The sequence below is a fragment of the Anguilla anguilla genome, chromosome 13 (assembly GCF_013347855.1).
Source record: "Anguilla anguilla isolate fAngAng1 chromosome 13, fAngAng1.pri, whole genome shotgun sequence".
Taxonomy (NCBI): domain Eukaryota; kingdom Metazoa; phylum Chordata; class Actinopteri; order Anguilliformes; family Anguillidae; genus Anguilla; species Anguilla anguilla.
The window spans coordinates 20,687,830-20,702,349 of NC_049213.1; the positions used below are offsets into that span (position 1 = coordinate 20,687,830).

The following is a 14,520-nucleotide window of genomic DNA, read 5'->3' on the forward strand; positions in this document are numbered from 1 at the left end:
TAAGCTTCAGTACACATCCACATGAATTAATGGATGATAATTAAACCTTTATGCTCAGTAAATTGCCCAGGAAATACATGTTTGTTAATCATATATATGTGTAATATCTCCTTATTCCAGTGTTTTCATAGGAACAGTGGCCAAAATACCTTACCATGGATATCTCCCAAAATGATAAATAAACACAATCTCTTAATTTTTAATTCCCATACCCAGTACAACTATAAACCATACACTATCTCTCCCAGCAACAGTAGATGGCAGGACACCATTCAGGGCTAAAATGAATTCTGGGGCGGTTTCAGAGTCGGAGTGGGCAGTGCTTTTGATGCGGGTGTGGTTAAACAAGCCTCTGCAGTGGGCGTCACTAAACAGGCTTCTTTAGTGGGCGGGATTAAGCAGGCCTCTAAAGCGGCAGGGGCGAGACGGACATCTGCTGTGAGCTTCTTATCTCCAGCTCTAGAGGCAGTTTTCATATAAGATGCACCTTCTGTAAGTCGCTAGGATCAAATGCCTGCCAAATGGCTAAATAGTAGAGTGTAAACTGCGGCTAGGGTGACACCGGCTTCTGTAGTTGGCATGGGTAAACTGGCTTCTATGGTGGCCAGGTTTAACTAGACCTCAGTAGTTAGCAGGGTTAAAAAGCCCTCAGTTCATTCACTGTACATCTTATAGTGTTCTGTGAGTCAGCAGAGGCCAGATTGCGAATCTCTGGGGTTTTCTCACACCATGAACTACCCTCCACAGAGCCTGCTGTCCTCAGCTGACCCTGCCAGTATACATTGCAGCAGTCCCTGTAAGACCTTAGCAGCAGCCTTTTCCTGCTCTGCACAGACCCACAGCCTGTGAAAGTACAGCAAATCTACTGGCCATTACTGTATACCAGTTCATTTTAATGGACCAATCAGGGCCAGTCATTACACAGAATAGACTGACTGAACCTGGACTGGTCTTTATACTCTAAATTTGGAGTACCAAATCTCACTTTTAGGCCTGCGCCCTGCCTAAACTATTATTTTGGTTATTTTAAATAAGCACCACAAGACTCTTCTGCAGCATTAAAATATTAAGATACACTAAATGACCAAAAGTATCTGGACATTCCCAGGTCTGGGGCTGTTTGTCCTTGCGTGGGCTACGCCTCTTAGTTCCAGTGAAGGCAAATTTTAATGCTACAACATACAATCACATTTTAGACAATTCTGTGCTTTTCCAATAGTTTGAGGAAGGCCCTTTCCTGTTTCCGCATGGCAATGCCCCCGGCACACAACAAGGTACATATAGACAGGGTTTTGTTGAGAATGGTGTGGAAGAACGTGACTGACCTGCAGAGTGCTGGCCATAACCCCATTCAACACCTTTGGGATCAATTGGAAAGCCAACTGCAAGCCAGGCCTAATCGCCTATCAGTGCCCAACCTCACTAATTCTCTTCTGGCTGAATGGAAGCAAATCCCTGTAGCAATGCTCCAACATCTAGTATAAAGCCCTCCCAGAAGAGTGGATGTTGTTATAGCAGCAAAGGGTGGACCAACTCCATATTAATACCTATAACTTTGGATGAGACGTTGGATGTCAGGTGACCACATACTTTTGGCCATGTAGTGTGTCATAAACATTTCCATTCAAGCACTGTCAAACCTTAAACATCCCCTATTTTACTATTTTTCGGCAATCATATATTATTCCACTAGCATGGTTTTTTAAGGGAAAAAAGTATCGCAATACATTTTAAAAAATATAAATGCAGTGAGTTTCGTACGCTTCGAGCTGAACAGGCCATCTTGGGTGACCATTGCATGTTTTTTCACATGCTCTGCATTGATTGGTTAACTGACTTGGAATAAGATGAGCGTCCCTTCCATCTCCTGGCCAGACCTTGCTCCAGAAAAGCAAACAAACAAGTATGGTGTCCGTAAATCAACCATTCCACCATACTTGTTTGAGCCAGAGTTGGATACCAAATGGTAAGCTTTTTGTCTAATTGCAAACTGTAATTTACCAATTGCAAACCTAGACTTAGGTAGAAAGCTATAAAGAGCACTGACTGCTTATGTCCAAGGTCTTACCATTGTAGTTGATTATAATAGTAGCACTAAAGACTATAAATATCATGACACAGCACACTGTATGTGGCCAGCTTGGCTGCGCATGCTAGAAAACTCACTGGCTCATTCATTCGTAATTATAATCTGCGGTCGTAGTTGCTAAATCACAAAAAGGTGGACGTCATCTCATACTTAAAAGAGGCTGACCAAGGGCAGGTTTATGCAAAGACATAGTTAAAAATGATTGGCTGTTTTCACAGGAGCACAGCTGCGACGTAATAATTGGAGCCAATTCTGAACATAGGGGGCAAGACCAGGCTTTATTTTTAAAGCTCACTTCCTGCTCCTGATGAGACGTTGCTCTGTATTTCCAGCGCAGTAGGCTCCAGTAAAGGCCATTCAACCACCGGTTTCAGTGAAAGCCAATGGTACTAATGTGGTCAAAATATGAAGTCAATAAGTTGCAATAGGTGTTTTTTCTTTGACCAATGTCTTCCCATATGCCAGTTTGGGTTATTGTTTCATTTGGACAATATTTTGTGGACCAATCAGAACACTGCCTAGTCACTGTAGGTCACTCTGGTGGGTGGTATCTCATGTGCCTAGTGGAAAACTCAGCCCAGACTTCATGACCAAGCCTCCTCCCCCCCTCCCTTCTGCATAGTCTCTGGCTCCCGTTTGTACAACGTGGTGCCAAAAAACTGCACTTTTGCAACTTCAAAAAGCTTTTTGCAAGCCCATGAAAAGTCAATGGGTGACATCACAGTGATGATGTACATACTTTTTTAAAGTCTGTGTTCTGAATGTTCTGTTTAGCCTGGTGATTTTTATTCTTATACATCATCAAAAAATATGAAGTAGAACCGATTTCTATTTTACCAGCACATATGCATCACGCCACACTGCAAAATCGATGCCAAAATTAGGTAACCTCTGACGTAAAATATGAGACCTTTAAGAAAGGTAGCAGCTCCACTACACTATGTCCATAAGTTAGGGACAACATATGGTGCAGCACATAAGAAGGCCTACTCTCAGCCCATATGCGAACCCTCCTGTGTGGACAGGGGCTTGATTCATCAGCATGGCACTTTCTATACCATCTGTAACCCTCTCTGTCTGAATAAAGTGAAAAAAATAAGTAAGGAGGCCAACTGACTGTTCAGGGAGTAACCCCACTCCATGCATTCCTGTCTTGGAATGAGTTAAAACTCTGATACTCCTCTCTTTGCTCATCGTTCATGAAGGCAAAAACAAACAAACAAATAAACAAAAAACACGTCAGCAAGCCAGTGTGATATGCTGCTCATGTTTTTGTTATGAACGACCAAGCTCCTTTTAACAAAATCAGACTAACAATGAAGGCAAAACTAAATGAATAAAATTTCTGCAATGTGACATCAACCTTGTCTATTATTTTCATGCTTTCCACTTTTTGGAAAGCATTAAAACAACAGAAAAGGTTGATGGACTTGCCATGTCACAAGAATACAACTGCCATGTAGATAAACCCAGAAGCAACAGATTGTGGAATATCTTTTGACACACCACTAACTTTGTTTTATAATTCCGACAATGTAACCAAACAGTTTGAAACCATCTAATTTTTGCATGAGAGAATGCTTAAGTGTCTTCTTTTTATGCACCAAAATTATGGAACGCAAAAAATTATTGAATGCAAATAATTAAAAAGCGTCATCTGTCGCTAATTGTAATTCTCAGCTAAACATTCACTTGTCTAAAAGACGGCTTGTATGTAACTGTTGTTGATCTTACCATAATTTTCTGATGTTATTGTAACTATTCCTGAATAAATACATACAAGCTATCAGAACAACCCAGACGACCACACAGACAGTAACATATCACAACGACCTGAGACCATTTTTGTAGGCTACTCTTACAAGGGCTCCAGCGTCTGAGCTATCACATTAGTCTCTAGAATTTGTCATACTAATGGAAAACCATACAGAGGTCAAGGCAAGAATAGTGATCTTGCAGCGTTTTTGTGCTTTAGTTAGACAACTTCTACAAGCCACGTGCCTATTTTTTCACTACACATGAAAGGCTATTTGTCATCTTTACAGAGCCGAAAGAACAGCGTGTAAGTGAAAATGTTCAATGTCAACCGACACACACAAGTATTTCTACCCAAACCTATTGTATTAGGCCCAAACTTACAATGTCCATATGTAGGCTATAGTGGTAATTTATTTTTAATAAAATATAAGCGTAGATTTACAGTAGGCGATGTATGTTAGTTATATTATAAGTTGCCTCAGTTTTGTGTATATTATTATTTCATTTTCAAATAAAAATCAATTACCTGAAGTTCACACCAGGCAACCTCGACCCAAGTGTCGGTGTCCAGACCTTTGTAGACCGTTTTGAAGGAGCCTCTTCCGAGCTCAATGTCAAACTTAAGAAATCTACCACCTGGGGACGTAGAGACCGCTTTCATCTCGGCTTCCTCTTCATTCTCGTCACTCTGCGCTTTTCCATTGCTCTGCACATTTATCGCAGAGTTATCCCCGGGTTTCTGCTCCGTGTCATCTTTCTCCTTACCCACGTCCGGACTGGGGCTTTCTAAAGCGCTGCCCGTTTGGGCAAGACTATCGGTGCCGGACCCCTCGGGTACCAGAAAGCCTACGCAAGCTCCCGTTCTCCCGTGTGTCGCTTCTGGGAGGTTTATATTCCGGACCTTGGAGTGGCTCTCGCATTCCGTTGCCTCAAACGTTTGCTCCTCAGAATCAGCAAACCACAAAGTTCTCCTGATGAACCTTGGACGGACCTGTGACTTCTTACCAGATGAAGGGTACATGCTGGGGTCGCTACCTCCTCTCGGCGGTACTGCAGTGTCCATGTTGCTGATGTTAGTGTCACTGGTCGCTCCATACATGAAGGATTTAATGCTAAGTTCACATTCTGATTTTGGGGCAGATGAATACGTGTATCCCAGTGGAGGATTCGCATTGAATTCGTCCCCTGATTCCATCTTAGCGTAGTGATTAAATATTTATCATGGACGACCCCGAGACTGCTTTTAGCATGGTTTTAGGCCAGCAGTAGTGGCTGAGCGCATACAGTAGCTACCTGCAGCTGAAGCCCTCGCTGACGCAGTTCGGTGTCATCGATAGCACTGTAGGCTAGCTACGGACTACGTTGACAACCAAACTAAAAAAATAAAAAATAAAATAACGATGACAAAGATGTTTTTGCCTCCACCCACGTGAAATTCCAAATTCGATGCTAATCATATGCATTGGGTGTCAACACAAATTCCAATCGTTATTATTTACAGAAATAAGCAAGTGTCATTTGGCAAGTGAAATACTGTACGCCTGAAATACAAAATAGCCTAGCACCGTCTGCAAACGCATGGTTGTAAGTTAGAAGCGTCACAGTACACTACCCTCCATACATAAAACTGTCAACGAGGGACCTTACATGTCCTTTGCAGTTACATCACAGCCTCGTAACAGTCCATATATCGTTAAATATTTAAATACAAAATGATGATGCGCGCAGACACGCACACAACTTGCCGTGTAGGCTATAGGGTATATACTTGGCTTATATTAATTACTGATCGAAATAGCTGACTTGGGTAGCCTACCTACAGCAAATCTAAAAACAGACCCAACACAAAACTGCAAAGCGAGCAAGTGTTTTAATCTATTCTCTCCGTCATCAGGCTTTGGACTCGAGCTGTCAGCCAAATGAAACGCATGTTCGACTCATACAGAGAAAACGAAAGATACGCAGTAGCTGTATACCCTCCTCGCGACCATATATTTGCGAAATTTTAAACTGAACACGTCAAAACAACTCTGCTCCAAAAGGTTTGCAAGCTCCGGAGCGCCAAGGACGGCCGTGGTTATATCGAGGCTTCGGCTGTGCGAAATTTTGCGGTGCAATGCGTTGTCACCGGTCCTGAAATAAAAATACTAAGACGGTAAGAGTAGAGCATCCTTGCAGTTCAATCATCCACATTCCATCCGGAGCGCTGTACCATTCTACGAATGAATTCCACGCCCATAGCAACCACGCGTATCCAATAAAAGCGCAAGTTTTCAGGACGCGTCTCCAACCTCTTTGTCATGTATTTGCGTTAGCCTACAACTCCCGCGATGCTGAAGTAGCGGTTTGTACGTGGAAGACCAAACAGTTCAAAAATATCTGAAATTTACTTCCTAATTGTACGTTCACAACGTGCTGTCCACTAGGCTTGATTTCAGAAGTCAATTTCACGCATTTTTCACGTAATTATTTGGCTGATCCCAAAAAACAAATATAAAACTAAAATATAGCTGCAAGCAGAAATTAAGGAGACCAAGCACACGCAAATACATATGCAAACACAAAAAAACATATTGAGGCATATTCCTAACGAGGTGCTTGGTCAGCTGAGCAAGTTTCAAATGTCTACAAAGAACCTGTGGTTTTTGTAAAATTTTGTTCTGCTCCATAGCGCCACCGAGTGGTTTAATCTGGTTAATGCTTTAGGACTGCCCTAAGGAGTATCTGTGGACACAAGTTTCATCGCTTTTTGTCAAATTGTTTGGGAAAAATAATTCCTACACTCATTTATTCAGATTTTGGTTCAAGGTGGCCAGAGGAAAAGATATGTGACTTTGAAAAATGGTTCATTATCGGGGCATGGATGGCAGGAGCTTCGGTCACAAAGACTCCTCGACTTGCTAGTGTTTCAATAGGAACAGTGACAAAAGTGATATCTGCATTTAGATCTATAGGAAAGACAGCCATAAATAGGGAGGGAATTGGGGACAAAAGCTAACATTTGATGACCATGATGCTCATGCATTAGTGCAGTATGTAAGGAAAAACAGAAGAGCAAACTCTTCCTTCCCTTCCTTCCGTAGACAACTACATAGAGAGGGATATTATAGAAGGGGGCATAAACCCTCATTACAATGAAAAACGCACATTTTAGAGTTCAGTGGTGCAAAAACCATACACACTGTTCTGCAGAGATGTGGAAAAGTGATATGATCAGATGAGTCATCCTTCACAATATTCTCAACAAGTGGGTGAGTGCGTGTGTGGTGTACACCAAGAGAACGGTACAGGCCTGAATGCTTTACCCCTACAGTGAGGGGTTCCAGTGGCTCTGTTATGCTATGGGGGCATTTTCCGGAAAAGGTCTGGGTCCACTTGTCCCCTTAGAGGGAAGGGTCACTGCAAATCAAAACAAAGTAATTCTGAGTATTACCTTTCTCATTCTCACATGCCCTTTGACAACTGACTGGTGGATGGCATATTTTTTCAGTTATGACTATCATTGTACATCTAATTGCAGAATGACCCAAAGACATAGCATGCAAAGATTCTACTTGGAGTTTTTATTTAATTTCCTGTTACAGTGCCAACTATTAGTGAAATAGCTGACTTGGGTAGCCTACTGCTTCAAAGGCAATCATTGCATTTGTCTACCATGTTTTATGATGATCAGACAAAGCATTCAAGAGTTACAGCTGTTTTAGTAAAAAATTACCACATGGACATCTGCTGATTTGCATATGCCAGCCATAGTTTTTTTTGATAATTATTAAATTTCACAGATTATTTCAAGTCTAATTTGATGACACTCAGTTTAACAGCCCAGGACAAGTTTGTGAAATTATATTTTGTCAAATTTCAAAATGTTGGAAAAGCAAAATGGTGGCCGATGTTATTTTTTGAGGCAAAGTTCATCTGAAGAAGTGTAAAAATGGCCACGCACATAACTTCTGATTTGCATATGGTGGCCATATAGTTTTGAAAAGTCAACTTAAAAAAAAAATATATATATTGAGGTTCAGACTCCAGAGATTCTTTCTAGCCTAATTTGGAGGCAGATATAAATCATACATATTTTAATGTATATTATAGTAACCCTTTTTCTAAGCACTAGAAAATAGGTAAACACATAAAAAGTGCAATTATATAACCTACTAAAAAATTACGCAAAACTATTCATGACAATGATATAACTTGCAATTGTGCAGGCCTACAAATGAATGGCTAAAATAGATTAACTCAAATTAAATTTAAATTCAAGATTGATACTTTGTTATCAAATTTGATTGTAGTCAAATGAGTTGTTGAATAGTGTCATTGTGGCTTCTATGCAATATTTTGAATGATTACTGCTTTGAGTGTGCTGAGTGCCTATTGGATAGTTGCATTGATTTTCATTATTCAACTTTGTGTGTTTGTGTATTCTGATTTCTCTAGTCTCAGAAAATCGGATCACATCAAACAGACTTTTGCCATGTTCTATGGACAACTTGAGTGGCACCCCTAAACCACTGTACACCAACTAACACAGCTGTGCAGCACAGCAGTATTTGGTGTGAAAATGTATATACTGGGAATGGTACAGTGCAGCAGAATACCCACTGCCCAATCTAATTTTGAATGGTTTCAATTTAAGAGGGTACTGTTGCACCCAGACAGTCACTCAAAATGTTTTGTTGGACTTTAAATCCACTTCACATTCCTTTCATTACATACATTTGGAATCACCTGTTTAGGAGGATGACACGATAGTTTTTAGTTTAACGGGGTTACTTCACTGAAACGGAAAGACAGCAACTAGTATCTGCATCAGCCTGCTATATTTTTTACAGTAGTCTGTTCTGTAAATTTTCTAAAAATAAGAAAGCAGTCACTTCACAAATGGAAACATTATGGTAAATAAAATATGTCCATTATTATATGAAAATATAGACTACAAATGTAATCACATTTAATATTTCCGTGAAATTAATGTTCGCATTTATTTCACGTAATAAATCAATTATTAATTGTCTTGGCAGAAATCCTCAGCGCGAAATGCGATGAAATCATGAAGTTACTTTCGTTTTCAAAGTGACCATCCCTCATCGGTGCGCTGTACGCCGCTAGTCGGAAAACTCAATTTACAAATGCCCCTCGGCACAGCGAGCTCATGCCACGGCAATAGTCACTTGTAACACTTTAAATAAACTAGTGTCACTTTTGACGGATATCTATGACTCCGGAACACATGGAATTGAACGGAGATGCTGACACAAACAGAGAAGAGGTAAGACGCCCGTTGCAGTACAAACGAGCCTGGAGGCGAAACCTCATTCATCGACATCGGAGCAGCCGAGACTTAGCCCATTTGCTATCAGGCCACAGGAATTGCCTATCTTCTGTTGTTTTATAGTTATCACGAAGCATTTGGAATTAGTGTCCCTTAATATATGCCCTTTCTTCTATGGCCTAGAAGCGATATAGCCTATGCTAATTTATAGTTTCTACCCTGCTGTAGCATGAAGCGAAGGCTGTATACTATAGTTCTGCCATTCCTACCGTCCTTAAATTAAAACTTCTAACATGAACCTTGTTTTATTGTTAGGATTTGTCATTGTAGAGCAGCCGGATGGGAACACGAGTTGTCATAGTGTCAGTTATTTTTCAGTTGCGATTTTCCGTAGAGACAAAACTTATTTTTACTGCTAGGGTACTTTTACTTCACAGACCTTGAAAACAAGTATGCTTATAATAATATACCAGATCCTTAAGTTAGGGAACAATGTCAAACATTAAACAGCCTGCGTTTTAAAGGCGGGGAAAACAGAAGCGGGCGCTCTATCGCATTTAAACTTTAGGCGTCTTAATTTTTAATGACCATTTGAGAAATCTCATTCACGCTCATTTGAAATCGGCAGAATAAACGATAGCTATATTTCAACGGCTATGAAACTCGTTGTTTTATATAACTAAGTATGTGCTTATTTTAAAGGTTAAAAGCCACCTGGTGAGTCGAAGGTATGAGATCATAACGCGTTGGGTTTCACCAAGGAATGACCGCCCATTGCATAATGCACCTTTGAGCTGTTGTTCTGATTACACCGAGCGAGCAAGGACCTCAAAGGCTACTTCAGTTCTCACCACTCATAGCGACAAGATTACCTGCAGTTTCCACGCTAAGAAAATTTATATGAAATATTGGCTAATCTGGTAATAGGCTATTTCTGGGTTTTGGAGCGAGTGATTTCTGCATTTTCTACTAGCAGCGCTCCACCCGAGGGGTCGCACATGTTGTTCTTACTGTTCATTCACAGGATGACGTAACATATCACCAGTCAGGACGGTGCTGTCAAATACGATTCGTTTTAGTGGATCAATTCATTTGAGTACTTATGTCAGAATGAGCCGCGAATCGTGATCTAGTCAGTTTCTGTTTGTAATCGGAGCTCACCGGCTCCTGCAGTAACATAGACAAGGCGGTATGGTTCTTCTGAACATGAGGCCTAAAAAAAGCTAAAAAAAAAACAAAACAACAACAACAACAACAAAAAAAAAAACAACAACTAATATTATCATCATAATATCTATAACAATTTAAAACTCAACCAAAGTATTAATAAGAATTATTTGGGGAAAGTATTAAATCTGCCATAAATGTAGCTTACAATCTATCATAAATTTGCAAACATAGAGTGGTGGTTTATAAAAACAAATTAAGTTGTATTATCATTAAGTAGAGATCAAGCTATCAACAACAGATTTCCAGAACCACAGGACTTTCACTGAAATAACAAATGAACTGTGCTTGACATGCTTACTTACAAGTAACTCTAGGCCGGCTCATTATACCCCGTTCATATTGTTTAGCTGGAACCAAGCTAAAGGAAACTGATATGACTGAAAACACAGTACACCGTGACACATTTTAAGTTCTTTGAGAGAGGGAACAGGAAATGAAGATCGACTCATTTCCCTATGGTGGTAGGAGATAAAGGGACTCTGGAGCTTGAGTTTGCTCTTTGTCTTAATTCTAGCAGCATGACTAAAATGTTTAAGACATGGTCAGGGTACTCATTCATTTGGTGGAGAAAGTGAGATAGGGGCTAGGTAATTTAGTGGACTGGACCTGCCTGACCTGCCTGATGTGATGTTGACACTGAGATCAGAGAGGAATGCATTCCCTCACTGCCACACTGCAGGCAGGCAGACTGCTGTAACAGAAGTGATAGGGGTGCCACTGATTCTGATTACAGCAGTCTACATGTTAAGCCCATGGTAGGCTCATGTTTAGCACAAAGCCACTTTGGCCTTTGGCAAAACCAAAATTTAATCTGGTACCAAGGCCAAATTAGAAGACAGTTAAGATGAACTCAAATTGGACTTGGGCATCAAGGAATGTTGTAAAAGCACTAATTCCATTCATATTGTGAAAAGTCACTAGAGAAAAGAGCATACAACTGTAAAACCGTTTATAATGAAACTGTTTACTTACACCATAAAACGAAAGTATGAAAACCTGGCAGGTGCTGGAAAGTGCTCAGATAGTTACTTCTTTGAGTAAACAGTTTTTTCTCATTATTACTGAACACAGGTATGTAGCTAGCCAATTAAAACATTTAAAACTGATTTCACAACAGGACTTGGAAAGCTTACCTCATGGATTTCTTTATTTGGACACTCTCCTGCAGCTGTACACAGCAGACGCATAGCAGAGATTGTAACATAAAAGAGCAGAGAGATGGGGAAAGGCTGGCATCCTCTGAGTCTGGGTGATATAAATATCATCGAAAACACCGCTGAACATTTTGACAAAATTATTTCCACAAAAGCAACTTTCTGTTCTCCTCCAGAGGGCACTGACCACAGCCATAGAGACTATAAGACAATTCACAAATGACTGTAGAGTTATTTTTAAAGGGGCATTAAGGCCGAAAAGCATGGCACTTACAGCAATGTCTGTATGACCACCATGTAATTCAAGCCCTGCCATGGCCCTCATTTTAATTGTGAGATTGTGTGTGTAGCGACCGTCTTTAGTGTGTAAACCTGACATAGTCGCTGTGGAATATCTCTCAGTAGCCAAACCGCTTTCCCAGCCCAACAGCACATGTAATGAACATCGCTGTGTTGGGATAAATGTCTGTGCTGGTGTAAATCAGCACTGCACCAGTGTTACGATGCGTGTCGGTGCTGGTGTTAATGAGCACTGAGCTAGTGTTATTGTGTCCCTCGGTGCTGATGTTAATGATTACTGTGCCTGTGCTAATGTGTGTCTGTATGTTCAGGTTCCTCTGGCCAGGCGTAGGGGGCACAGGAGAGAGCCACTGAACATGAACCACTATGCCAATAAGAAGAGTGCTGCAGAGAGCATGCTGGATGTGGCTCTGCTCATGGCCAATGCCTCCCAACTGAAGGCCGTGCTGGAGCAGGGCTCTGAATTCAACCTCTACATCCCCCTCATCATTCTCATTAGCATCTCCCTCATCCTGCAGGTCATCGTGGGGGTCCTTCTCATATTCATAGGTGAGGAAGATAGATGTACCTCACCGTCAAAATTTCTGTTGTACTCTTTCTTTCGTAGATTTTTACCCATTTTCTCCCTATTTAAAACAACCAATGTGTCTGTGTTGTCATTTCTGCAACCTCTTTTCTGGGCCTGATTGGTCCAGTTGCCAAAAGGAGGTCCCCTAGTACACAATGGGACATCCACATCCTGACTACTGAAATCCTTCTCTATGCTATGATGCTATGACCAATTATATGAAGCAGTGTATGGAAAATATTTCACTTTGAACTGAGGGTCAATAATGACTCCAGATACAAGTGATGGGAAGTCAGGAATGGTCATAGAATGCACTGAAGGAGGCTGGGAAAAGTTAAATGAAGCTTGCCACATTGTGGGAGATATTGTGCCGTGTATAATGGAATAGAATTTCATTTCATTAAGGAATGTGATTGAAAGTCTTAAGACGATGTTTTTCTTTTCTTTTTGCAGTTACACACCTTTTGAAAAATGCAAACTCATTTAAAATTCAAATTGAACAGAAATGAAATGATCAGCAAGGGGCCTAGGACAGGCTGCCTGGTGCAGGAGTGTCTCTAACCTGGGTTATTTTTAGAGCGTTGAGCCCTGTGCCTCTTCCTCTTACAGTTAAGTGGAATCTGAACGACCTGAGCAAGCAGTTCCAACTCAATGTGTTGGAGAATATCACCACTGGAATGATCTTCGTCATCGTGGTTGTAAATGTCTTCATCACAGCCTTTGGTGTACAGCAGACCCACTAAAATACCTCGCAACAGGACAGAAATGAAAAACATGCTGTCTAGCAGTCACACAGGTATATATTAAGAGTGTGTGTGTTCTGTGTATGGGTCATTATACCCATTTCCCATTTTTTCCTCATTTCACAGTTCTGTAGGTCTTGCCATGAATCCTGTTTCATCAGTGAATCAGATCATAGAATTTTCTCTTTAGTGTTGAAGGGACTTGAAAAAGTTCTTTAAAAATGAGGCACAACTACAACAGTGCAACTTAGCAGTGTGCCTCTAAGCTACAAATAGCAACTGAATCTGTAAAATCACAAGCACTTTTGCACTTGATCAACATGAGACCCCCTGTGTACAAGCTACGTCCCTCTTTCTGGTTACTTTTGAATGAACAGAACAGAACGTTTCAGGTGCAAAGTGACTCACAGAGCCCATGTCTGACCTAACAACATTCTATCGTGGGATCACCGATTGATTATTGATCATAGATTGATTAGTCCGGTCTACAGTCTTGTTACTGACGGGGGGCAAGATGGACATTCAACCATGAGATCAGAGATGGATTTACCTTGTCTGTTTTCTTTCTTCCAAGACATGAAGAAAAACCCAAGGCTGTATTTTATCTCACAAATATTGATGATGGAGACCCAGAAAACCCTGCAGAGCATAACCACTATTATCATCATATTCCTACCTGAAAGCCAATGCAGATATTGGAAATGCACGTCTTTTGGTAATGAGTCATTATTTGCGTGTCAAGTTTCACACTGTGCTTGGGGGAGAAATACAACTTAAACTGAAAACTTGGAGCAATAGATTATTCCAGTATAAACTTAGTTGAACTTGAATGCATCTCATTTCCTTTTTGCTGTATCTTAAATGTGGAAATGGAAACAACTTCCATTATCTGTTCTGTCTGTTTCCTGTGTATTAAACCTTATACAGTTATGTTATACAGTAATGTTATAAACCATGCACACAAAAATATATTTAGGATTGGTATATACCTCAATCATAACAACCACTTTTTAAAATGAAAATTGTTTTATAATAAAGTTTTTAAAAACTTTCTTGGCTTGAATTGTTGAATCACTGCCTTCTGCAATATTGAAATGGTGAGTACAAGTTGCCAGAGGGATGAACAAACAGTGCTGGGACCAATTCCATTTCAATTTTTTTTCTATTGTAAAAGGGTTTGAATTTATTATTTTTTTTTTTTGCCATTTTTCTCCCATTTTCTCGCCAATTTAGTCGTTATACCAATTTCCCGTGTGTATCACGGTCCTGGTCGATGTGCTATCCTGTCGGTCTGGGGAGGGGGTAGACTACCACATGCTTCCTCCGATACATGTGGAGTCGGCAGCCGCTTCTTTTCACCTGACAGCGAGGAGTTTCACTGGGAGAGCGCAACACGTGCAGAGGTT

At 40.6% G+C, this 14,520-nt stretch overlaps 2 protein-coding genes across 14 annotated transcripts in view; one reads left to right on the forward strand and one right to left on the reverse strand.

Moving 5' to 3' along the window:
- Positions 1–6,766, reverse strand: part of LOC118211655 (serine/threonine-protein kinase WNK2-like) — a 29,551-nt gene extending 22,785 nt beyond the window's left edge. For 6 of the 13 annotated variants that reach the window (XR_004762049.1, XR_004762048.1, XR_004762046.1 and 3 more), the window contains exon 1: positions 4,374–6,766. Coding sequence is in view for 9 of the 13 variants with exons in the window: in XM_035389033.1 (XP_035244924.1) it covers positions 4,374–5,042 (669 nt within the window). In the remaining 4 variants the exon portion in view is untranslated. The remainder of the gene's footprint in view (positions 1–4,373) is intronic. The other 7 variants (XM_035389031.1, XM_035389028.1, XM_035389032.1 and 4 more) reach the window with 2 other exon arrangements.
- A 2,160-nt stretch (positions 6,767–8,926) lies between these two features.
- Positions 8,927–13,944, forward strand: LOC118211661 (ninjurin-1-like). The gene is made up of 4 exons (XM_035389045.1): positions 8,927–9,116; positions 12,115–12,352; positions 12,981–13,167; positions 13,689–13,944. The coding sequence occupies exons 1-3, from the start codon at positions 9,063–9,065 to the stop codon at positions 13,112–13,114; spliced, it is 426 nt and encodes a 141-aa protein (XP_035244936.1). The 5' UTR covers positions 8,927–9,062; the 3' UTR covers positions 13,115–13,167; positions 13,689–13,944.
- Positions 13,945–14,520: the final 576 nt, after the last annotated feature.

Bases quoted from the DNA above. Each gene is read 5' to 3' on its own strand.
- LOC118211661 (XM_035389045.1), top strand. From the start codon at position 9,063: ATGACTCCGGAACACATGGAATTGAACGGAGATGCTGACACAAACAGA. The intron at 9,117-12,114 runs GTAAGACGCCCG...CTGTATGTTCAG, and splicing joins CTGACACAAACAGAGAAGAG to GTTCCTCTGGCCAGGCGTAG. The intron at 12,353-12,980 runs GTGAGGAAGATA...TTCCTCTTACAG, and splicing joins GGTCCTTCTCATATTCATAG to TTAAGTGGAATCTGAACGAC.